General features: G+C 46.2%; 1 protein-coding gene across 3 annotated transcripts in view; it reads left to right on the top strand.

The window, feature by feature from the left end:
* Kiaa2012 (KIAA2012 ortholog) overlaps positions 1–24,846 on the top strand; it is a 115,100-nt gene that overhangs the window by 63,869 nt on the left and 26,385 nt on the right. For all 3 annotated transcript variants that reach the window (XM_021199169.1, XM_029539030.1, XM_029539031.1), the window contains 2 exons: positions 414–493; positions 23,990–24,062. In XM_021199169.1, coding sequence (XP_021054828.1) covers positions 414–493; positions 23,990–24,062 — 153 coding nt within the window. The remainder of the gene's footprint in view (positions 1–413; positions 494–23,989; positions 24,063–24,846) is intronic.

Genomic DNA, 24,846 nt, shown 5'->3' on the forward strand with positions numbered 1-24,846 from the left:
AGCAGGGGAAATCTTTAATCTCTCCCTGAAAGCTTTCAGAAGCATTTTCCTATTTCAGCAAAGCGTGATCATATAAAATTTATATTCAACAGCATCAGCACTTTTTCCCCCGTCAATATTTCCTTTTTAATGTCAGCTTTATCTGAATTCTGATAGCACAAAGAATCTACTTTTGTTCTTTTAAATACCAATCAAAACAAGAAGGTCTAAATTTGAATATAAAGCTTAACCCCACTCAACAAGGTGTTTAGACATGTCTCCAGAGACCATGGGTGAAATCCGGGAATGCTATAGGTGTGGACTTATAAACTTTAGTGCGCATGAGCTGAGCACGTATGGCTATGGCTCGTATGAAAGTTCATGAGACCTAGATCTGACACGTCGATGCCCTTTCTCTCTGACTTTCACTGCAGCAAACACCGGAGCTGGAGCCAGTCTTCGTGGAAATCTTTATGAAACCTCCTCACGTTTGGCTCAAGCTGCAGAGAGTCAGGTACAGTATTGACTGTGAATGAGCACAACACTGGGAGTCAAGACTTGTCTGGGATTCTTGTCCTAACTTGCTGTGTGACCCCGAATGAGCCTCCCTCTTCATCTCCTTGGGCCTCGTTTGTCTCATCAGTAAAATGAGCAGGTAAACTGTACCGTCACCAGGATCCTTTACTCTCAAGCTTGGGATTTGGATTGTGGTGTGTGTGTGTATGTGTGTGTGTGTGTGTGTGTGTGTGTGTGTGTGTGTGTGTGTGAAGAAGCAGAGCAGACTTTTCCCAGACTTCTGCAAAGTCAGAACAAGAATAAGAATACAGACACCAGCAGTCACAAGCCGAGAATCACATTTTCCTTTCAAATCAGGAAAGAAAATAGCGATCGAGTTTGTTGTTGCTTGTTGGTTATAAGTCATCAAGGAGAGGCTAGGGAGATGACTCCGTCGATAAAGAGCCTGCCACGAAGGCAAGGTCTGAGTTCAGATCCCCAGACCCCACATAAAAAGCCTGACGGGTACAGCGGCAAACATCTGTAATCGTGGCACTGTGGGAGGTGAGCAGGAAACTGGCAGATCTTTGGAGCTCATTCGCGCTGCCGGCCCAGTGAGAGACCTTTTCAACAAATAACATGGAGAACAATAAAGGAAGACACCAGATGTCAATCTCTGGCCTCCATACACACGCGCACACACCCCTGAGCACATACACCACACACACACACACACACACACTCACATACGTACACAGCTAGGATAATTATGAAGAAGGAAGGTGCTGATTTGAATAGCTTGGAAATATCTAATGTTTCAAGGGATGTGTGCAGACTTTTTGATAAGCGGTCCTCTGTCTGAAGCTCTGAGGGTGACAGTGTCTTCAGTCTCTCAAGAGAAGCTAGTAGGGAATTCCTAGAGCTGAATCCAGGGACTCCTGAGGCAGACGCTATACCACTGCTCCTGGGGATGCTTAGGTCCCTCCGCTGTCAGACAGCCTCCAGGGCAGGCTCTCCAAACCTCTTATCTCCAACTTCCTGCTGCTTCTGGCCTTCCCTCTTTTCTCCAGCACTTCCTTACAATCAGAGCAGAAATGAGTCTGTTTGCACACATGTCGGAACTGACCTTTCAGGTTAGAACACCAGGCCGAGTCAGGCCTCCACTGAAGAAAAGCATATCTAGGCCACTTCTCCACTACTGAAGAACCACAGAAACAACACAGACACACAGACACAGACACTGTGTGTGTGTGTGTGTGTGTGTGTGTGTGTGTGTGTGGTCTGCCTCCATTGAAGACACTCTTTGCAACGGATCCGAAGGCCTTAAGTAATAACATTAGCGATAATAAAGAGTTGTGACTAAGAAAATACAGTATATTTTGGAAAATAGCTCCAAAGCTCCAAAGGCCATGCCAGTACTCCCTGCATGGTCCAAACTCATGTAGCCCCATGGCTGTACTGGAGGACGCTTCAAAGAGTGACCCAGCCATGACAAATTAACTATAGACTAAATTATGAACTTTGCAGTCAGACAGAACTCTGGGTCTTAGGCTCCAACCCTGGGTCGTCAGCAAGGCCTTGGTAAGTTCACAAACTCTGGAAATACCTCATACCTCCTTTGCAAAACGGAGAAAGGGTTCCCATCTGAGCTTCTTGGTTGGTTGGTGTCACCATAGCCTGCCTGCCTTTGAAAGGAACCCCGAGAGGAGAAGCCTTATGAGGAAAAGTCTAGGAAGCCCCACCGGCCCCCAAGCCGAGAAAAACGGGTTGTAGGGTACAAGGGACTTCCTCCTGCCCCTCTCACCCCTCCCCCTTCTTCTTGAGGCTCGGGGCACTTTGTTAGGTTAATCACTGCCTCGGATTTTAACTACTTCCTCAACCTACTCCACATAAATGACTAATTTTATGTTTACTATAAAGCACCTGGGAAGGCTTTAGGAACAAATTTCGACCCAGCAGACTTCAGTTTACCTACCCTGATGGGCCACTGGCCCAACTGGTGGCCTCCCTGCTACGCTAGGACCTTTCTTGCCCAAAGCTGGCTCGCAGCAACAGTAGTAGCAGCAGCAATTAAGCCCTTCTTTCTTTTCTATTAATCCCTACTGACTCAGCTCGTCCCTCCATCCTTTAGGGTCTGGTCATGTAAGGTCACTCACACATACTACATTTGTTTAGTTTTGTTGGTGGAGGTGTAGGTTTGGTTTGGTTTGGTAAGTCACAGTGAGAATCCCAAAGGTGGAACCTTTTGGAAACAACAGACCTTTGAGAAGTCACAGGCCTAGGCTGGGAAGTATGAGGGAGAGAAAGACGTCTGGTATTGCTGTCCAAGTTCAGCTCTGGGGTCCGGAGGCTGCCCCCGTGCGCCCCCTCCCGGCAGTACTGAAAATCTCTGCTCTGAGTCTTCAGTGCCCGCCTCGCTAAGGCCAAAGCCGAAAGGGTGAGGGGGACCAGCCTCCCAGTTCCATCTCCAAGAAAAGGCCCTTAGGCACCCCTTGTACACCTAGCCGGAGGTTCCGGGCCTCAGAGCCAAGTCCATCAGTGAAAAAAGCGCCGCCGCAGCTGCCACCAGCAACTTCCTTGGAGTTAGAAGAGGGGAGAAGTCAGAGAAATGGGGGAAGGAGACTACAAGGGGAGTTGCGTGGAGATGAAAAGAGCGATGAAAAAAGAGAAAGGAGACAAGCAGACGTGTTTCAACTCCAAGCTCCCATTTCCCCTTTCAAATGAACGGCCTCCCCACTGTGAGCAGAATCAAGTATTTATGAAGGCATTTTTTGCATATTAATAGCTGCGCAGGGATGGGGCCCTGCCAGCGCTTAAGTCCTAAAGGTATGGTGCCCTTTTGAAAATACAGGTCTTTCCAGCTCCTCATGGAATTTGGGTTTCTCCTTCAGATTTATTTCCCCTTCTGCCTTGTGGGTCCTCCTGGGGCCCTACAACTGATTAAGAGAAATTAGTTCCTGGGCTGCCTCCAGAGCCCAGGACTGCTCCTCCCTCCACGGGTCGCTGACATCAATCGCAGGAGCTCGCCTCTCCTCTTCCCCAGGGCCTCTGGGAAGCGGCTTGAGGTTGGGTGAGGTGCCCAGCACCTAAGAAGAATCTTAAAATTGGAAATGAAAGTTTCAGACGGAGATGTTAATACATCCGTGCAGTGAGAGAGGAGAAAGTAAAAAAGAAAAATATGCAATCATTTCATTAACGTGAGGATTGCATTTCATTTTAAAAAGGAAAACAGAGAGTTAGAAACACAATCAAAAGACATAACCAAAGCCGGGCGTGGTGGCGCACGCCTTTAATCCCAGCACTCAGGAGGCAGAGGCAGGTGGATTTCTGAGTTCGAGGCCAGCCTGGTCTACAGAGTGAGTTCCGGGACAGCCAGGGCTACACAGAGAAACCCTGACTCGAAAAACCATAAAAAAAAAAAAAAAAAAAAGACATAACCAAATCATATTAAAATAATAGTAATAGGCAAGGATATGAGCTATAGTTTAGTGGTAGGGCTTGACTACCATAGGCAAAGCCCCCCCCCCACACACACACACACAAGCACAGATGACTAGGGGTTGGGGCTGTAGTTCAGCTGGTTGAGGTCTATCTTAGAATGCACATGGCCCCGCATTTGATCCCTGGGACCACATAACACCCAAGCAGTCACACACACTCACCCTCGGAAAGTAAGGCTCAGAGAGTCAAAATCACCCAGCACGTAGCAATCAGAGGCGACCTGAGATCTGTGGTTTAACACTGGGCAACATCAAGGTTCCAGACGGTTGGTGAGGAGGAGCCAGCCTGGGCATTGCAAAACGCTGCCCAGCGTCCGCCCTCTGTGTGCACTGTTACCAAAACCAAAGTATTTCCACACACTGCTAAATGTTCGCTGGGGAGCAAACGGAACCCACCCCCCTCTCTTTTATTCCTCCTCCCCCCCCCTCTTCTCCTCCCTTCCTCCTTTCTTTTGTTGTTACTGTTGTTTGGTTTTGAGGCAGAGTTTTACTATGTAGCCCAGACTGCCCACCCTACCTCCCTGAAATTATTGAAAGTGCAAATCAAGCCGGGCGTGGTGGCACACGCCTTTAATCCCAGTACTCGGGAGGCAGAAGCAGGCGGATTTCTGTTCTGAGTTCGAGGCCAGCCTGGTCTACAGAGTGAGTTCCAGGACAGCCAGGGCTATACAGAGAAACCCTGTCTCGAACCCCCCCCCAAAAAAAAAGAAAGTGCAAATCAAAATCATAAGTTAATCATGATTCCATCTATGGTTGTTGATTTTTGTGTTTTGTTCTTAAGCATCCGTTAGGGAGCTCAAAATTAGGGCCCTCTGGGTTCAAACTTCAGGTCCCTGGGCTTGTGCTTCCTGTTCTCCTCCTCTATTCTTCTTTATTCTATGAAAAGAAAGATAAAAAGAGTTTGTAAATTTTCAATTTGATGGCGACATACTCACATAATCTCAGGACCCTGGAGGCTGAACCGGGGGCTGGGAGGGAGGTTATCTACTTCAAAACCAAACTGAGCACCCTGAAAGAAAAAAAATTAAAAAAAAAATCAAATAAGTAAATAAATTTACTTTTTTTTTGGGGGGGGGCAGGGTCTCACTAGATAGACAACGCTGCCTGCACTCTGACTCCCAAAGATCTGCCTTTGCCCCAAAGTGCTGAGTCTGGAGGCATTCACTACCATGCCCAGCTAAACAAATAATTTTTAAAATATACATTGTATGCAAGGGAAGCTAAAATGACCCAGGAGTCACAATGTCCAGCAGGAGTTCGTGCACAGCCAGCTGAGCCATCAGCAGCAACATTTCTTAACACTGTTCTTTTAACAACTTGAACATTAATTGGACTGATGATGTGCTGTTACCTTCTAAGACTCAGAGAGTCAATGAATTTGTCTCTCTCATTTTTAAAGATTTATTTATTTATTTAATGTATATGAATACCCTGTTGCTGTCTTCAGACACACCAGAAGACGGCATCAGATCCCATTACAGATGGTTGTGAGCCACCGTGTGGTTGCTGGGATTTGAACTCAGGACCTCTGGAAGAGTGGTCAGTGCTCTTAACCGCTGAGCTACCTCTCCAGCCCATGAGTTTGTCCCTTATTCTCAAGTTTGCATCTCAAGTATGAACTTCTCTCTCCCACTAAGTTCTACGTAGATGGGACAAGTGGGTCTCTAAGCCCTGGTTCACAGAGAAGCCAGAGAGGTTGCCAGTGGGATATCAAAGAACAAACTCAAACCTTAACTAGATTTCCCAAGAATCACTGCATACCTTTGTTTAAAATAAAGCAGCCAGGCTTAGTGATGCTCACCTCTAAGCCCAGCACCAGGGAGGCAAAAGCAGGTGGATCTCTGTGAGTTCAAGGCCAGCCTTGTCTACATAGTGAGTTTCAGAACAGCTAGAGCTATGCAGAGAGACTCTACCTTAGATAGATAGATAGATAGATAGATAGATAGATAGATAGATAGATAGATAGATAGATAGATAGATAGATTGATTGATTCACCATCTTTTCCTTCAATTTCCTTCCTTTGTCCAAACCAACTCCAGCATAGAAAGGGCAAGGACACTTGCTCACTTGCTGATTCTGGAGTGTTTTGGTCTGGGGTTTTGTTGTTGTTGCCTTGTAGAGATCAAATTTTTGGCAATGCCTTAAAAGTCTTCTTAAACTGTAATGATTCCCCTCTTCCTCACGCCACAGAGCCATTTCTGTTTCCACCTATCCTTACCTAAACCTAGCTAGCTTGGGTTCCGTGAGTTTATGTAGCATGAATTTGCATGTGTTAAGTTTATCATTTGTGTCATTCTGACTATGAGAGGAACTGGGTGGAATAAGACTATGTGAACCTCATCTGTTTCAGACATGATATTTGAAGTTATTAGCCTTCCTCCTTCTGGACAATAAGCCCTGACATGCACCTGTAGACACACTGTGTTTTGTACAAAGGTTTTAAAGAAACCTTTTTTAATCGGGGTCCTGCTGAGTTATCTTGTACCTTGTCTTCTGGTTAATGTTTTAGCTAAGCTTCCAAGCTTTAAATGTAATTTATCTTAATATTCTGTTATCTCACACAACTCACATGAAAGCCACTGAAAATACTTCATTGGTATGAAAAAGTTTGTGTCACAGAAAACTCACAGTCCGTAGAAATACATAATTCATAGGAAAAGCCCACAGTCCTTGGAGGACTCTGAGGTGACCAGGCTTTACCTCCATGATAACAACTACAAAGTGAAGCCACTGTTCTCTCACACGTCCTACAGCCTTCAGTGCTATAGAATGTCAGCGGCCATTTGGACTTGGTTTTCCTGCTCTGGAAGAGCCTCCGGTCATGTGCACATCTGGAGATGTCTCTTGGCATCCTCCTTCGAGATCCTCATGAAGACATAAGATGAATTCTAGCATTGATACCAACAATTTAACCTTCTACATTTCCTATTAAAGGAGGAGGGAACATCTCTCCCTTCCCTCTCTCCCTCTCCACCTCTCTCATTTCTTTTATAAAGATTTATTTATTATTATATCTAAGTACACTGAAGCTGTCTTCAGACACACAAGAAGAGTACGTGAGATCTCATTACAGATGGTTGTGAGCCACCATGTGGTTGCTGGGATTTGAACTCACAACCTTTGGAAGAGCAGTCAGTGCTCTTAACCGCTGAGCCATCTCTCCAGCCCCCACCTCTCTCATTTTTATAAATATTTCTTTGGTTGTGGAACTTGATTCAAAGGATTTCTGACGACCTAAGCAAAATTCCTTTCTGGCCCAAGTCTACCCAAATCTGTCCACTCCCAAACTCCCTAGACAGTTCAAAGACAATTTCCTAGAAGGGTTTACTTTCTATTTTTATTACAAAGCCAAAGTTTTATGTGTAGGATTTATGTGGCAATCATTATTCTAATAGTTCTGTATTTACTGATCTCTTGGTTGTTGGTTTCACATAATACCTGCCTACTTAAGGCCTTGTTCTTTTTTCTATCTATGATGGACAATTTCAAACATAAGGAAATAGTACAGCAAACCTCCATGCTCCTGCCCACAAATTTGAACAATTATCTCCCCATTATCTTGAGAGGGTCTTTCTGAATAATAAGTAATGGTAGCCAGCGGTGTGGGGGCTCATGGAAAAGACTTGGGATTACCTTCTGCAATCTTTATAACAGCTCCATTGTAGGTACAGTTATGGTCTCCATTTTACACACAAGGAAATGGATGCCAGGACCACCAGGGCCCTGTTCACACATGACCTGCTGCCTCCCCCAGAGGCCTGGCAGAAAATTGGAGAAACCATAAAGCCACATTTAGAGCCCATCTTCCTGCATCCTGGCGCTGTGGTCTGAGGCAGGTTCCTTAACCTGAGATTCAGTTTCCTTCTGTGTAAAAGAGCATTTCCCCTTTGGGGTCTTGCAAAGATTACATGAAACCATAGAATTTGCCCAACGCTAGACACAGGAGGGTCCACAATGGATTAAAACTACTGTTATTTTATTCCCCTTGAAAGCTGTTACCAGATAGGACTTGGAGCTTATATGGGGGGTGGGAGGGGTGGGGCTGGACAGGAAGGTTGGGGACTATAAACACATTGGACTCCCTACCCCAGCGCAAATGCTGCCAGGGAGATCTTAGAAGTTAGGGAGCAAAGGCGCTGTGAGGGGAGGAGGCAGGAGAGCAGTGAGGATGGGTTGTGGTTCCTTCCTCCAGTCCTCCGCTGTCCCAGCTTTACTGGCGCTCGTTCAACTTCATAGCCTTTCTAAATTATGGGGTAGATAAGCTTTTATGGCCCAATCTGAGACTCAAAGCACCACGGTTAACTTTATTTCTCTAGTGGCTGATTTAAAATGACCCTTTTATAGTGGAATCAAGTTGAAGTTTCTGTCGATTGTCGAAAGTGGAGAGGTCACAGCAGTCAAACAGAGATGGGGGTGGAAGCCCCAAGTTAGAAGGAGCTGGAGGGGGGTCTGTTTCCATCCCTCCCCCCATCCTTCTATCTCTGTCCAAGGCACACCCGCATGTCATCACCTAAGCCCTGGAGAGGTCCCTAAGCCCCATAGACACCCCCTCATGGAAAGCATTGGGTTCCACCTCCCTGAGGATAGAGCAGATTTCTCTTTTGGCTCAAAAGTTTTCTCCTCCAGCTCCAGCTAAGCCAGATAAACAATGATTGTGTTGTGTCAACAAAGCACTTAATTAAATTGAGGACAATATCAATTAGAATTCCTGGATAAGATTTGCTTCCAGATAATAGAAAGCCTAGAGCTAAAGTGCCCTGTGGCTCATTACTGAAAATCTTCTTGAGAACAATGAAGTGAGCACTTTTATGTAGGTCAAGAAACTGAGGCACAGAAAGCTTGGTGACTTAGCAAAAAAAAAAAAAAAAAAANAAAAACAAAAAAAACAAAACCACCAAATTAACCGTCACAAAGGTAAGGACTAGAACTCCTGGACTTAGTAGCTAGTGAGCTAATTTCATAAACACTGTGGAGAATGCCAACAACTGTTATAGACTTGAGATATGAAAAAGTAGGTGAAGGGCTTGGGTAGAGCCCCCAGTTGGTAGAGCCTCGAGTGCTTGAAGTCCTGGGTTCGATCCTTACCACCTGGCGTGGTGGCAGCTCAGGAAGCAGAGGTGAGAGAAGCAGAAGTTCAAATTCATCCTCAGCTATGAAGAGAAATCAAAGACAGCCGGAGATACTTGAGACCCCGTCTCTATAAGGAAGGGGAGAAAGAAGTGCTGGGGACCAAAATTCTTAACAGAAGGAAAACAAGGAGCCTCTTTAATGCTAAAGGCCAACTGTCTCCATCCTGCCCACACCATATGTGTTGCCAGGCACACACACACACACACACACACACACACACACACACAGAGCAGTGATACCTCAGGTGGCAGAGATGAGTGGGAGGGAACCACATCCCAGTAAGAAACCTGAGCGCATGGATGACAAAGAGCTGTAGGCTGCAGCCCCTTTGTCCACTGGGAGGCTGGGGGACTGAGGTAGGATCTTCCCAGTCCTTTGTGTCTTCTGTGCACTAGATGGGAGAATCCTGAATAGAGACAGGTAGGAGAGGCACTCAGACGCCGTCGGGCGTGGTGGCGCACGCCTTTAATCCCAGCACTCAGGAGGCAGAGGCAGGTGGATTTCTGAGTTCCGAGGCCAGCCTGGTCTACAGAGTGAGTTGCAGTGACCTCAGCCCTCACAGATCTCTCTTTTGGAGAATCCAGGTCACCAGGAGCCAGCAAAGTTCCAAGGTCAACCCAGCCCCGCCCCTGTTCCCAATTCTACTGAATTTTAGCGCCATAGGCTGCCAAAGGAAGATGCAACTAGGCCTAGAAGGGACTAACTGCTCAGGCTCCTTCAAGTGCAGTCCCCATTATCAGGATCTGGTTGTGGGCTGAGGGGGTTCAAGTCCCAGTTAATCTCCTCTAGTAACCGACTTTCGCCCATCTCCCTTCCCCACCAGGGTTCAAAGCTCCCAAAGGATAGGAGACTAAGGCCCACGGAGGGGGTGTGGTGGTCAGGACTGTCCCTTTTGTTTGCTCACAGGTGGGGACAAATGCTCCGGTGCACAGGAGGTTTGATGGGGCAACTTTAAGAACTCCACAGGGTTTCAACAAAGGCATCTCCACCGCTCCGCCCCTCCTCCCTTGCATTAAGATAATGGTGGGGTGTGTTCCCCAACACCCTTCAAATCTTGGCTCTCCAGGCTCTCCCTCCCTTCTCCTGTTCTCTCCCCAAAGCTCAGCTTGCCCACAGGTTCCCAGAGACTTTTGGCAACTGGCTCTCAGGCAGAGTGGAGCTGTGAGGTGCGTGGGAGGCGAGGCGGTTAGACGACCAGAGTGTTGCAGCCGACTTAATGAGGGGCAGGAGCTCCTGCTGGAGTCATTAAGCGGCAGCTACAAAGGTGGGGAACCCCAATTAGAAAGGAGTGGGAGACATCAGGGGGAGGCCCCGCAGGACAGATCCTTGTCTTGGGTGACTCTGTGGGACTCATGGGAGGAGATGTAGCTGTTTGGGTTCGGAGTGTCATTTTAAAGTGAGATATCCCAAGGTCTGTTTGTAGAGCGACTTGTGACCACTTTAAGAAATCTCAAGGGTGGAGGAGAGCCTAGGGGGCTGTTCTCCACTGAGTCTATAGTTCGGATATTACAACCCAAGAGTACTTAAAGAAATGATAAGCTATTTACTTAATTTTAATGAACCTCCCCTTTCAGTCTGGCTCCCGTGTGTTCCTATGGATATTTGTATGCAGCCAATGGCTCCGGTCTGTTGATAGCTCAACCAAATCACATTATGGTTACAGCAAGATAATAATCCTGGATTTTCCGTGGCTCACCCTCTCAGAGTATAAGATTAGCTCCTGAATTCATTAATAGTCGTCTCCTTTTAAATGTCAGATAACTGTTTAAATGCCAAGCACTTGCGCAAGGCATTCTGTGCAATCCAGATCAGCCTTACCAAATTAACCCGTTCGTCTCTATTGTTTCGGTTACTACAGAGAAAGGCTCCCAGGTGTTCTTAGCAGAACCTCAAAATCAAAATCGTCAAATATTTACAGTACAACCTAGGGGAGGGGGCTGGGTGACTTGGGGTTTTTTCTCTGAAATATGTCACCTTTCCATCGGTTCTAAATCATTTTCACCAAGGTGTGCACATGAAAAAATAAAAACAAAAACAAAAAAACAAAAACAGCTTTGGGCTTCTGCTTCCTTCCAGCCCTACCCCTGCCCCCTTTCCCTTCCTTCTAGAGAGCCCTGGGTTTTCCTCTCCTTCTTAACTTTTAGAAAAGGTGACCCTGGGTTTCTCTTTATGCCAATGTGTTGCTCCCAATATACCCTAGAGCTGCAAGAGCCAGTTTTAATTGCTCTACCCTGCAAACACACAAGGGAGCTCACAGGGTCAAGACGGTGCCCAGAGACTGGAGCAGAGCAGGGCTGCAAAGCAAGAACCCTACTTCCCTTTTCAAAGAGCCGATGCCTGAGCTGTACCTCAAAATAATCAGGCCATGGAGATACAGGCTGTACTGACTGGGAAAGGCAGGGTGTGCTCCAAGCTGGCAGTTCCTTGCCACCCAGTGTGGGTTGCTCTGTCACCTCCTCAGAGAGGTCCCCCATGACTGCCCCAAGCCATATCACCAACTGCCCTGCATCAGTTGCTAGTCTATTACTATTACAATGTCTTCACAGATGAGTCACCAGCTAAAATCACCTGCTGCCCCATGCTGCCTTGTCCGGCACAAGGTAGTCACTATAAATACCCATCTGGTGAACAGACACCAACCACCCAAGCACATGGCCTGCTTTTCTGTTTCTAGCTCTCTGACTTTTTTTCCTCTTTCACCTCTCAGAACCAGCTTTATAGGTTTAACCAGCTTTACTCCCAGTCTCTCTTCTACCATCATCCATTTGCAGAACCACTTGAACATCATCAGCATCATCGCCATCACCATCATCATCAACAACAACAACAGTGCTTCTGACAGCATCCCATCATGCTACAACTGATGACTCTTATGTAACAGAGAAAGGAACAGAGTGGTCAAGGGAACTCTTAGAGAAAAGGACTCTTGAGTCAAGAGGCATGGAGGGACTTTTCTCAAAGACCTTGACTCCCAACTGTTTTAAGTTGAACTCCAATAGGAGTTGAAGTAATTGCAGCCATGGGACCTGGTCTTGGCCAAGCCCTTGTCCTTTAGCCCGACACAAACTTCTTTGTTGATAATGAAGAGATTTCTCTCGAATCATGTCGCTGGTGTCCAGCTCCATCGGGTGATTCATGAAGGACCGTGAAGCTGGACAGCTTGAATCCTGTCAGACCAACTTGAACCAAAAGCTTTTCTTGGACTAGACGAGGGGCAAGAGAAATCTCTGCCTGAGAAGCTGAGCAGATAGATCTATGTCTGAATGACAACATTTTAGATAAATTTTTTTCCAGAGAAACCTCTTTCTTGAGGCATGTCTCAAAACCAAGGAAATGGATGTGGCTGTTCACTGGAGTAGCAGCCACGCGTGAGGGCTCACCGACTGTTAATTCCTCATAAATGCTTACAAGTAATATAAGTGTTATGGGAGGGATGGTTTATGGCTGCCAGGAGAGACAGACATCTGAGAGTTAGTCTCCCAGAAAATATGGAACTGATCAAATTCCCACCCAGGATGATCTCAGAGCACATTAATGGATGTGACCCCAGCAAATTGGCACACACAACCTCCAAATAAATAACTTTTCTCTTTGCAAATGAGGGAGCAGTACCCCGGGAGGTCAGGCCTGTGGAGGTCAAGGAACATCTGTGAAGGGTTCTTCTTGTCCCCTCCCCATCGGAAGTGGGGTGGTCTGGACGCATGGCTGCCTCTGGGGCTCATCACTCCTCCATTCCCTGCTCTTCAGCTCAGTGAGTTGTATGAAGATCAGCTCTGCATACATTCCCAATCCCAGAGCCAAGGCATTGCTGGGACCGGGGAACAAGACAGCCTTGGCTCCTGCCCTCAAGGAACACGCTGTCCCCTGGTGCTAGCCTGGAAGAAACTGCACAGCCCCCACCATCATTGCAAGCTGTGGCTGAGAGTGCTTGACCCTCTGGGAGTCCACGGGGATGCAGACAAAGCAGACCTGAGGATGAAGAGGAGTCGAGTGAAATGGGGGTTCCCAACTGAAGCCGGCCTGTGAAGACCCTGCTCCAAAAACACCCCGTGTTGACAGGAGTCCTCGGCCCTTGGCTTTCCTACAGCAATGAAAACACTCCATGCCCCCTGCCTAAAATCGTGCCACACATACCCCCAGCTGCTCCTTAGTGCCCCTCTGCTGCTTTTTCTCCACCACGGCCTCCATCTTTCTTCTTCCCTCTCTGCAGACTCAGTGTGTCTTCATGAGGAAGCAGATGTGTCCTCACTGTGCACCACCTCTACCTACTCTGCTGGGCATGAAAAAGACACCCAATAAATATTTGTTGAGTGACGGAAAGAAGCCAGATAGATCGAGTCAGGCAAGAAGATGGGCCTTGTAAATATTTTAAGACGGTTGGCCTCCCTTCATTCCCAGTGCAAGGGCTTTGAGGAAGGGCATGGTCTTTTCCGCTTAGATCATCCAGGCTGTGGTGAAAGGCGTGGGCTGGAAGGTAGATTCAGATCAAACTTTCCGTGCTCTGAAAGGTGACACCATTTGTTCGTTTTGATGACGATAGAGAGTGTGGCCCAAGAGATCATAGAACCCCTGGGGCTTCCCAGACTCCAATCTTGGTCCACTCTTCCTTTCCTCTCCGCCACATTTGTTCAAATCGCTCTTCCCAACACAGCAAATGCATCTTAGCTTGCGAATAAACCCGACTCTTGCTATAATCGTACATAGTGCAAGACCATTGATGGCCATTCATGGGAGTTATGGGGATATTTTTTAAAATCACATTTTAAAAAGATATGGAGGTACTAGCCTATCATCAACCCCAACACTTTTGGGGTGTTTGAAGCCTGCTTGGGCTACATGGTGAGAGACTGTCACAAAAAAAAAGGAAAGAAAGAAAGAAAGAAAGAAAGAAAGAAAGAAAGAAAGAAAGAAAGAAAGAAAAAGGAAGGAAGGAAGGAAGGAAGGAGAAGAAAGAAAGAAAGAAAAGAAAAGAAAAGAAAAGAAAAGAAAAGAAAAGAAAAGAAAAGAAAAGAAAAGAAAGAAAGAAAGAAAGAAAGAAAGAAAGAAAGAAAGAAAGAAAGAAAGAAAGAAAGAGAAAGCGAGTCTGTTTTGGGCCATGGTCTTAACTGCCATCTCCATGGCTTTGGGCAAGTTGGTTTCCTGATCTGTGATGTGGGGGCAGCCAGCCTTAGTTCCCAGGGTTGCTGTGAGTAGTAAATGAAATAATTAGCACCCAGGAAGGTCCATTTCCCCACATCTCTGGATCCTATTAGCTCGTCCGCTTGTTCTCTACTTGTCTATATCCCCGGTGTCTTCAACAGTAAAAATAGATGTTGCTAATAGTGTTGCCATGATGAAAAAAATGCTTTTTATAAATATTAGGGGGTTTGGACCAGCTCTTGTTGCCCTGCGTATCGTTCCTCTGAAAGTCGGGCTTTCTGCCTCTCACAGGGAGCCCCACAGTCCTTGGAGGCAGCAGCTCAGAAGACGGGAGAGCCTCAAAGATGTATAAATAAAGGGCTGATATGTTCAAACGAAAAAGAATTTTACACACGCAAGCTGCACATCGACATGACGCCGTTCCTGAAGGTGATCTCACACTGAGAAGACAAGGGGGTTATAGACACATACACAGGAATGCTGGTTAATACACTTCTGCATGCTACAAAAACAGCTCAGAAGTCCCTCTGCGCTCTTACTCTATCAGAAAGGACAGAAAATAGGCAGGTTGGAGCAGATGAAGAAAGAACAAATTAGGACAGTAATCCCAGCCAGCCATCGGGGACAAACCAGTTGGGTGTCTGGTTTAGGTAGTGGGGGACAGTAGAACAGAGAGAAAAAGGACAACTTTGAACTGCCTCATAAAACAGGTAAATAGGGTTCATTTCATCTTGACTGTAGCTAGCATAATTGCTACTGTTTGCCCCTGTGACTTGGTAGAGTGATGTTCCTAAATACACTGGTTCTTGAGTTAATTATTTCAAAGTTAGCTGTGGGTTCTCTCCGGGATACTGGCTCTGGTCTTCTGTTCTCTAACAGTTGACTGATCTCGCAAGCTCAGCTTCGCCTCTGGTTAAGGGCACTGAGCACTCCTGAGATGAGGATGTCATGGGTCCTCCTTTGCTGTGCTCCCTCCCACGCCAGCATGTGGCACCAGCCTGGCCCATGGATGGTGCTCCACGGCTGCTCCATAAGCTAGCCCACCCTTTTCATCCTGTAACCCTTTAGTTGAAGGGCCTTTCCCAGCATCTTCTTTGCCCTCTTCAGAGTACATTGAACTGAAAAACTGGCCACAGAGCCAAAGAAACTGACCAAGAACAGAACCAAGATGGGCACGGACGACTTCAGATCTTTCACACTACCCTAAGCAGACCCCATCCCAGACCCTTGGTAAGAAGTGACAAGGAAAGACAGACACAGGAGAGTTCAAACTCTTGAGAACTCATGAGGACATGCTCTCTAGTGTCGTGGGGACTGGCAGGAACTGGGACTGTCATAAGGACCACTGTCCTGACCTCACCTAATCCAGAATTCGCAGGCCATGCCTCCATGGGCTTCCCTGAGCTCATTCTGCAAGGTGGGACTTTGACTGAGAGTCATGCAAATAGTTAATGCTGTTCACATGTTTGGAATCTTAGCAGTTGGGAAGCAGAGGCAGGAGGATCAGGTATTCAACATCAGCTTCAGCTACATAGGGAATTTGAAGCCACCCTTGACCCCATGAGACCCCATTTCCAAAACAAAAAATCTATAAGTTTACCTCAAATCTATTTATCTCTGTAACTTTCCTAAGTTTCATCCTAGGCTCTTATATTGGGGGTAAGATGGCTACTGGCTTTTTTTCTCCTAGAGTCTTTCCAGAACTAAAAGATCCAGCTTGGATCAGATGTTCTAAAAGCCGCTGGTCCAGCCTGGATCCACAGAGTGACAGTGAGGAAGAGAAGCATGTCTTACAGGGCACTCAAGCCACAAGACAGGGTGATGCTTTCTGGACAAGAGATGTTTGCTATAAGCATAGGGGAAAAAAAAAAAGTTTGCCAAGCTCTTAACTTTTAGTGAAATGATCCCTATTCTATTTCCTTTCAAGACAGGGTTTCTCTGTGTAGCCCTGGCTGTCCTGGAACTTGTTCTGTAGACCAGGCTGGCCTCGAATCCAGAGATCCACCTGGCCAGAGTGCTGGGGTTAAAAGCATGTGTCCACCATGCCTGGCTTCAAATGATCCCTTTTCTTCTTAGCAACCGTTTTGTGTTTCCCTTAGAGCTCAAAGAATTATGGCGGGTACCTTCTGACGCAGTGATTGTATCCTCATTATTGATCGCTGGTTATCCATTTGTTTAATTAATATTTTGAGTGCCTACTGTGTGCTTGGCACCTTCTGAGTATCTAGGCTTTGTCCATGAGCAAAATAGACCAAGACAGGCTGGGAATGTAGCTCAATGGGAGAGTACGTGCCTAGCACACACAAGGTTCTAGGTGCCATCTCCAGCACATGGGAAAAAAAGAAAAGAAACCAAGATCTGTGCCCTAGTCCAGGATGGCGCAGGGGAAAAATACTAACCATAACAAATAACCAAAGATGTAGCATGTCTAAGATGACCATTGCTGAGGATACAAAGTGAGAATGTGTGTGTGTAGCAACCGAAAATCATAGAATTCAAAGCAGAGAATTTTGAAAATCTAATCTAGATGTGTACTCATACTGCACATTGACCTAGAAGGTCATTTGTACTCCATCTAGAAGACAGAAAGAATAGCTAAGAAGCTTCAACTCCACAGCTGCTGCAGGCAGCCTGTTAGCAAATGTAGCCCTCAAGAGCAAGGTGACTACAGCCCAAGAGCCAACCATGTCTGGAGTTAGAGCAGCCCCCACCTGTGCTAAAGCCGGCCCAGGCTTTGTTCACATAGGCAGGTCCATCTCATCACCCAGAGGGTCCCTGCCCGTGCCTGCTACACTCACATCAGCGAGTGCTTCTGTGAATCCAGTGAGGGTACCAAGAAAATAAGGCCTGGCTTAACACACTATCCAAAGATGGAGAGCACTACCCTAGGAGGTAGGACCTCATCCTAAGAGGATGTGCTCTGGTAGCTTGACAGGGGCATTGCAGAGAGACTGCAAGCCAAGTTCAAATGCGTGAGGTTTGGATGATGGTGTCAGGAAGTATATTTAGGATGGCAACTGTTGGCTTCCCAAGAGAAAGATGCAAGACCAGGATGAATAGTAACATCAAGGTGTCAAGCCAGTAGTTGGCAAGCCCCAGGTCCTCACAGATCCCAGGTGGCCCTTCCTACACCCTGGAACACCATTTCCTCTCTGCAAAGTGGAGATGATAAAAACAGTGTCTCCACACCTGCTTCTCAACCATGAGGTGAGAATTACACAAAAGAACAGTTTTATAAATATGTTCACGGCTGTAACAGACTCAGCCCAGGGGAGGAGGAAGGAACAGACATTCACTGGTCCCTGCTAAGGCCAAATCCCCGACGAGTTGAACCTCGTTTAAACTTCCCACCTGCCTTTGCCGCAGGTATTCAGCTCCCCCATCACAGAGGCCCCCACAGTCTGGCCGACACAGATGGCTAGGATGGAAAGCTACATCGTGCCATAGCAGAGTCTGTCTGTCCTGCTTCTGTGAAGGGTTTAATGTCACAGCTTGGCTCTAGCCTCAGAACCTGAGGAGCAGCAATTTGATAATTATTTCAAAGTATTTTCATAAGTTAAATTTTTATTTTTAAAAAAAAGAACAGGGTTTTGTTTCATTTAAACATTTTTATTACATGTATTTATTTTGTGTATGTATGTGTATATGTGTGTATATGTTTGTGTATGTGTGTTTATGTGTATATGTGTGTGTTTGTGTGTGTATATGTATGTTTATGTGTATATGTGTGTATATGTGTGTGTTTATGTGTGTATGCATTGTGTGCATGTGTGTATGTATGTGTGTTTATGTGTGTATGTGTGTGTGTGTATGTGTGTGTATATGTGTGTATATGTGAGTATGTGTATGTGTATGTGTGTATGTGTGTGTGCATATGTATATATGTATGTATATGTGTGTGTATCTGTGTGTGTGTGTATCTGTGTGTGTGTGTGTGTGTGTGTGTGTGTGTAATGTACCCACTACAGAACGTGGAGATCAGAGGACAACTTTTCAGTCAGTTTTCCCCTTCTAGCATGCGGATCCCGGGGATCATACACAGGTTCCCAGGCTTGGCAGAAAGTGACTTACACTGATCGCTCTCACTGGCTCCCTTACTATTTCTATTTCTTATTAGATTTGTTTGTTTGTTTGTTTGTTTTTACATGGCCCCGCCTGCCCGGCACTGCAGAGATCTGCATGCTGTCCAGATGTTGGGATTGAAGGCATGTACCACCACACCTGACCCTTGGGACATTTTTGTTTGTACCGTTGTTTTGTTTTGCAATGCTGGAAATCAGAGGCAAGCCCGTGTGCATGCTGGATGCTGGGCAAGTGTTTTATCACTGAGCTACATCCTGGATCCTGGAGTCTTTGTAAAATGCCAGAAAAATTAGACTACTCTAGAGGCTCAGGAGTTAGGTGGGTCCTGGTCTGGAAGGCACAGGACAGCATCTAAGTCTCGAGAGTCAGCTTCGGACTCTACTGTCTTATGTGTCACTGGGAACTGTCTCACACACGGTCCCAGAGTTGCCTGGTTGTTTACAGTGTTTGTTATTCTAACTGCTTCCCACCCAGGCCTCTAATTCCACCCCACTGTCATCACTCTTTCTAAAGTCAGTGCTAGCATCAGTTTGCTTGAAAACCCTTACCATAGCCATACAGACTTCGGTTGAAGTCTTTCCCGTCTTTGAAGCTGTATTTCTTTTCCAAGTAGAAAAGTATAACAAATTCAGTTTTTCTAAAATTCTGAACTAGTCCACTCGAGATGTGGCCTCTATCCAATTTACACCGGCTGCCACTGCAGCCTGCAGGCTCCACCCTAACAAACTGCTGCTCCCTCTGCTTGGAACTGCCTGGCCTTCCCACTCCTCCAAGACTTCACACTATGCCTCCCAGTAAACAAACCTCCTGGCCTAATTTAGCTTCACCTCCCTTGAGGTCCTGAAGAAACCTGTTCCAATCTATCACAGCGTTTACACTTGGTCTTACAATAGGTTTCTTGTGAGGTTTCTTGAAATTTTCCTAACAGCAAGTAAGCTAAAAATATAGATAGACCCTCAATTTTGTGTTCTCCGTTCCCACCACAGTACTTGGCACATGGCAGACATGTCAATAACTGTCATTTGCTGAAGGAACAGAAGACAAAAGAAAAACTAAAAAAAAAAAAAAAAAAAAAAAAAGAAAAAAAAAAAAAAAAAAAAAAAGGAACAGAAGACAAGCAAATGACTTTGCCAGAGTCACATAGCTGGGATATGAACTTTCGTCTCTTTTGCTCACTCAACAAGATGAGCATCTATAGTCCCAAATTGTGAAATCCAAAATGTTCCCAAATCAGAGAAAAAAAATGGATAATGGAAAAAAAAAATCCCATAAATAGAAAATTCTTCATCTGAGATCTATGAGAAGTCCCAGTAAAAATACACTTTTAAAATGTTGTATAAAATTATCCTCAGGCTGTGTGCATAAAACATATCTGAGACACAAATGAATTGTGTATGTACATTTGAGTCTTGTTCCCAGGATATCTCACTATTTGTATGCAAATATTCCAAAATCGAAAACTCTGTGTGTGTGTGTGTGTGTGTGTGTGTGTGTGTGTGTGAGTGAGTGTGTGTGTAGATACTTGTGTTTTGATCACCTAGCTTAGTAATTTCATTTTTGCATTTTGCTGCTATCTGTCTGGGTTTTGTAGTATTGGAGATCGAACTGGGGGGCCTTGCATGCTAGATAAGGTCACTACCACTGAGCTGCACCCCAGCTTGTGGTTTGGAGTTTTTCAGACAGGGTCGCACCTGAAGCTGGATGGTTAATCTCCAATGGCAACTTCATTGGATGGAGAAGGGCCTAGGAGATGAGTGAAGGTTACTCCCAGTGTGTCTGTAAGGACATCCCCAGGGTGGATGAACTAAAGTGGGAAGAGCCTGCCCTGGTGTGGGTGGCACCATCCCTGGATGAGGGTCTGGATGGAATGAAAATGGGAAAGGCACGAGCCACTGAGAACAGCACCACTGAGAGAGAGTGCAGGCGCAGGATTCTGCCTGCCTACTTCCTGGCCGCAGTGATGCGAACTGTTCTGCCCCATCCCTTTCTGCCACAGTGGATTGACTCCTTGGAAACTGAGAAGACCCATCTTTTCTCCCTTCAACCTGTCCTAGGTGTTCATCACAGTAATGGAAGTTTAGCACTGTTTAAAGCCTGGGAAGCCGAGCTTCTCTGGGTTAGCCTGCTGTATCAAGATGGCTTTTGGTTTTCAGTTCAAGTTTTGAATCTGAAATGCGTGAAGAGGACGTTTAATTATTTACTGGGGGCTGATGGCTTCACACCCATGGTGCAGCTAAGGATAACATTGACATTCTGGTGTTACCTCCGCCTCTGGAGTACTTGGGTTACAGGGATGTGCCACTATGCCTGGCCCTGTGTGCCCTCGCTGACGTGTCAAATGTAATGCAAACAGAGAAATAGAAAACTGGATTTTCGCGGAAATTGGGTGTTCGAATACACATTATTTGGAGTCATACTCTTAGATTTCTTTCTGTCTGTCTGTTGGTCTGGTTGGTTGGTTTGGTTTTGGTTTGGTTTTCTAAGACAGGGTATCTCTGTGAAGCTCTGACTGTCCTGGAACTCACTTTGTAGACCAGGCTGGCCTCAAACTCAAACATCTGCCTGCCTCTGCGTCCCAGGTGCAGGGATTAAAAGGCTATGCCACCACTGCCCAGCCACTCTCAGATTTCTTTGGAGTTCTATGTCAACTCAGTTACCTTGTTCTCCCTAAATTACTGTAATTACCAATCCAGCTGGTAGGCCATGAGGGCTACTTCCAACCTATTGTAACAAATGAATGGCCTTAGGTACATTATTTCGCCTGTGTGCTCATATGTTTAAAAAAAGAAAAAGAAAAAGACAGAGTCTTGGTGCTTCTCAGTATCTGAAGGAACTGAATTTAAGAGCAAGCTGCTTTCTCTCATAAGGGTTCCCTTGAAGAGTTTCCAGATCACTGACGCTCCCTGCCTCCATATTCCCATCTCGGAGATGGGGAGAATATTCCTTGCCTCTGCAGACCTAGGGATGCATGTTGTCGAGACCAGCCATTTTTCTGCATTTGAAATTCTTCCAGTACAGGAAGCTTGTTTCCCTCTTTCCATCCAAGTTCCTGTTAGATTGAAAGGAGTTATAAACAAGGAGGCAAACACTGATTTTTTTTTTTCTTTCTAACTCAACTGCTTACAGTGACTGAGGAAGGGTTTTGTGTATGTAGTGCTTGGTTTTCTATGTTTGGGTGACTTTTGTTTGTTTGGTTGGTTGGTTTTTAGCCTTTCTCTTATTCTGGGACTTTTTTATTTTATTTTTACTTATTTATCTTTATTTTATTTTTACTATACTGGGCACATCTGAGAAATCCAAAGGAAGAACAGTTATTGGCCCCTTTAGCATTTCCTGTCAGCAGATCTCACCAGCTCTAAGCACTAGGCCAGCAAGGAAGAAACCCAGGTCAGAGCCAGCAGGTGAATTAAAAGTGCAGAGGGTATTGAGAAGAAAGCCTTAGCACAGCAATTGTCAGCCTTGCTAATGTGGCGACCCTGTAACACAGTTCCTTACGACGTGGTGACCCCAACCATAAAATTATTTCATGGCTACCTCATAACTGTAATTTGCCACTGTTACGAATTGTAATGTAAATATCTGTGTTTTTCAATGGTCATAGGCGAGCAACCTTATAAAAGGGTTGATCCACCCCCAAAGGGGTCAAAACCCACAGGTTGAGAACCACTGCCTTAGCAGATGATAAATTTTGTCTTCCCAACGTGGGCAATTTGATGGCAAGTGCCCAATAAAGGGTGGGACTATGGGAGGGACTTCCACGGCCCACAGCTTGCAGTGGCTCAATCCAGCTGTGTAACCGCCGGCACCCAAGTTCATGAAATAATGACTTTAAGACTGAAGAATCATGAATAATTGCCTAGGGCAAAAGCTTTGGCCCATTCCTAACTCAGTTATCCTGTTTATTCTATGTCCCGCCACGTGGTTGGTTACCTCTTCTCAGCTTCATGGACTGTCTTCCTCAGAGTTTGGGGGAAGCGCTCTGGTGTCTGACCCCATTCCAGAATCCCAGTCTTTATTCTGAATGTCCCACCTTGTAATCCTGTCTCAGCTCATTGGCCATCAGCTTTTTATTGACAGGTAATGAATGCTTCCACACAGTGCACAGAGATTCTCTCTACAGAGCTGAATCACTGAATGCAATCCCATTACCTGCTGGGCCAAGGTGGAGCACCAGCAGCCTCACTTAACAGCTCGGGTGTCTCCTCCCTCACCAGCTCCACCTGCTCTGCATTTTGATTGCTAAGGAGCTGCCCTTTTCAGCTGCTAGAGGACAGGGTTCTTGATCCAACTGCATGATGGAACAAGACGCCTTAAAAACCCCACTATCGCTGGGCGTGGTGGCGCACACCTTTGATCCCAGCACTTGGGAGGCAGAGGCAGGTGGATTTCTGAGTTCGAGGCCAGCCTGGTTTACAAAGTGAGTTCCAGGACTGCCAGGGCTACACAGAGAAACTCAGTCTCAAAAAACAAAAACAAACAAACAAACAAAAAAACCCACTACCCCACAAGAGTCCTATTTTGCTTGGTGTTTGATCCTGCTTTTTTGTTTGGTTGGTTTGGATTTCTTTAACTCTTCAAATGATTCTGATGAGCAGCAGCTGAGATTTAGCAGCTCTGTGAGGGGGATTTCTGGACAGTGAAATCGTTCCTGTGACTCAGGGAAAGAGGGAAGAGGGTATCAAATGGGAGAGTGAGCCCAACCCATGGTAATCCTGGGATGCCACCAAAGGCCAAGCTGACCCTCTAGCTTCCCTGCCCCTCCTCAGTGCCAGCTATCTGTTCTCAGGATAAAGGATGAAACCCTTACCCTGCCTTGAAGGCTGTGACGCCTCCCCAAGCTTCCCCGTCCTCTCAGCCTTTACTCACTCTTGTGCCAGCTCTGTCAAGTCCCTAGAGGTGCTCCGCACCCTCCCAGCAGCTGGCCTTCGCCTGTGCCATCCTTTTTCCCTTCTTGAAGTAGACATCGCAAGGGTGCCAGGCATTAATGATCAAGGCAGCATGAAGATCAGCAGGACTAAAGCCCCACCTAGCTCCTTAGAACTGATCTCTGGACTTATGCTGAAAGAAGCTGACAAAGAGGACAGGCTGGGGGGGGGGGTGGCTCTGCAGCTGAGCACTTGCCTGGCATGGGAAGGCATCCTGATTATAATCCTCAGCAGCACTGGGTAATGGTAGCACACGCCTTTAATCCTAGCACTCAGGAGGCAGAGGAAGTTGGATCTCTGTGAGTTCAAAATCAGCCTGGTCTACAGAGTGAGTTCCAGGACAGCCAGGGCTACATAAGGACACCCTGTCTCAAAAATCCAGTAATAATAATAATAATAATAATAATGATGATGCTTCTTGCAGAAGTAGAAGTAGAAGCCCCTTACGTTTCTCTTTCTGCCTTCCTTCCTTCCTTTCTTCTTTTAAAGATTTTTATTTTATGTATATGAATACACTATAGCTGTCATCAGACACACCAGAAAAGGGCATCAGATCCCATTACAGATGGTTGCTGGGAATTGAATTATTATTATTATTATTCCCCAGCACCACTAAGACAAAAGGCGGTGGGGGAGACAACTTAGGACACTCGGGCCCACTCTACCCAAAGGGCATGGACACAGGGGGACTTTGCATTTATTTTGTCTCATTATTCTTTTGTATGTGAACCCAATAGGAACGTGGAGATGAACTTGACTCTCATGAAGAACCAGGAGGACCCCTCAGAGGAAATGCCAAAGACAGCCAAGGTAGAGTGAGCTGGCGATTCGTGTATCCTATTACTGTGACTGCCCAGGTAGAACTCAGTGCGGTTCGGACCCATTAACAGACAAGTCTTCCCATGTCCCCTCAAAGCGTGAACTTGGAGTTAGAAGCAGAACCTCTGACTGTCGCAAGCAAATTCGAGCGACATGCTTTCTGTTCTTCCATTATTTAAAGTTTCTTTCCTGCTGGAGACTGCAGACTGAGACAAGAGTAGAGGCTTCGGGACAGACGCAAACCCCACCCCCACCCCAAGCATCTGCCCTCTCCATCTCCTGCTTTCATAGAGGTGTGCATATGCTGGTGAGGAGGCTGGGGTTCCGTGCCTACAGACATGCTGGTTCGAGAAAGCAGGACCTTCTCTTTAGAGACCTAGCTGCTGTCGACCAGAGCCCTGGCTGGCAAGAATGCCTTGATTCGCCTGCCACAGAGGCACAGGTCTTTAATCCTAGCACTCGGGAGATAGAGATAGGTAGAGCTCTGGGAGTTCAAGGCCAGCCTGGTCTCCTTAGTTCCAGGACAGCCAGCACTACAGAGAGATCCTTTCTCAAACCAACAGTGTGCCTTGGTGGCGGCTTCCTTCAAAAACAAGTCTATATTGATTGTGACGGGTGGTGGTAGTTCTAAGAAATACTGAGCCTGGGACCACTGGGTGTGGAGGCATTCACAGTTCATAGCTCAGAGACTGAATTAGACTCTAAGCGCTTTTGTGGCATCTGGGCACATTGCTATCTGTAGCCCACTGGGGCTCTGGCAGCAGAACTGCTCTTT

The sequence above is a fragment of the Mus pahari genome, chromosome 5, assembly GCF_900095145.1.
Source record: "Mus pahari chromosome 5, PAHARI_EIJ_v1.1, whole genome shotgun sequence".
Lineage (NCBI taxonomy): Eukaryota > Metazoa > Chordata > Mammalia > Rodentia > Muridae > Mus > Mus pahari.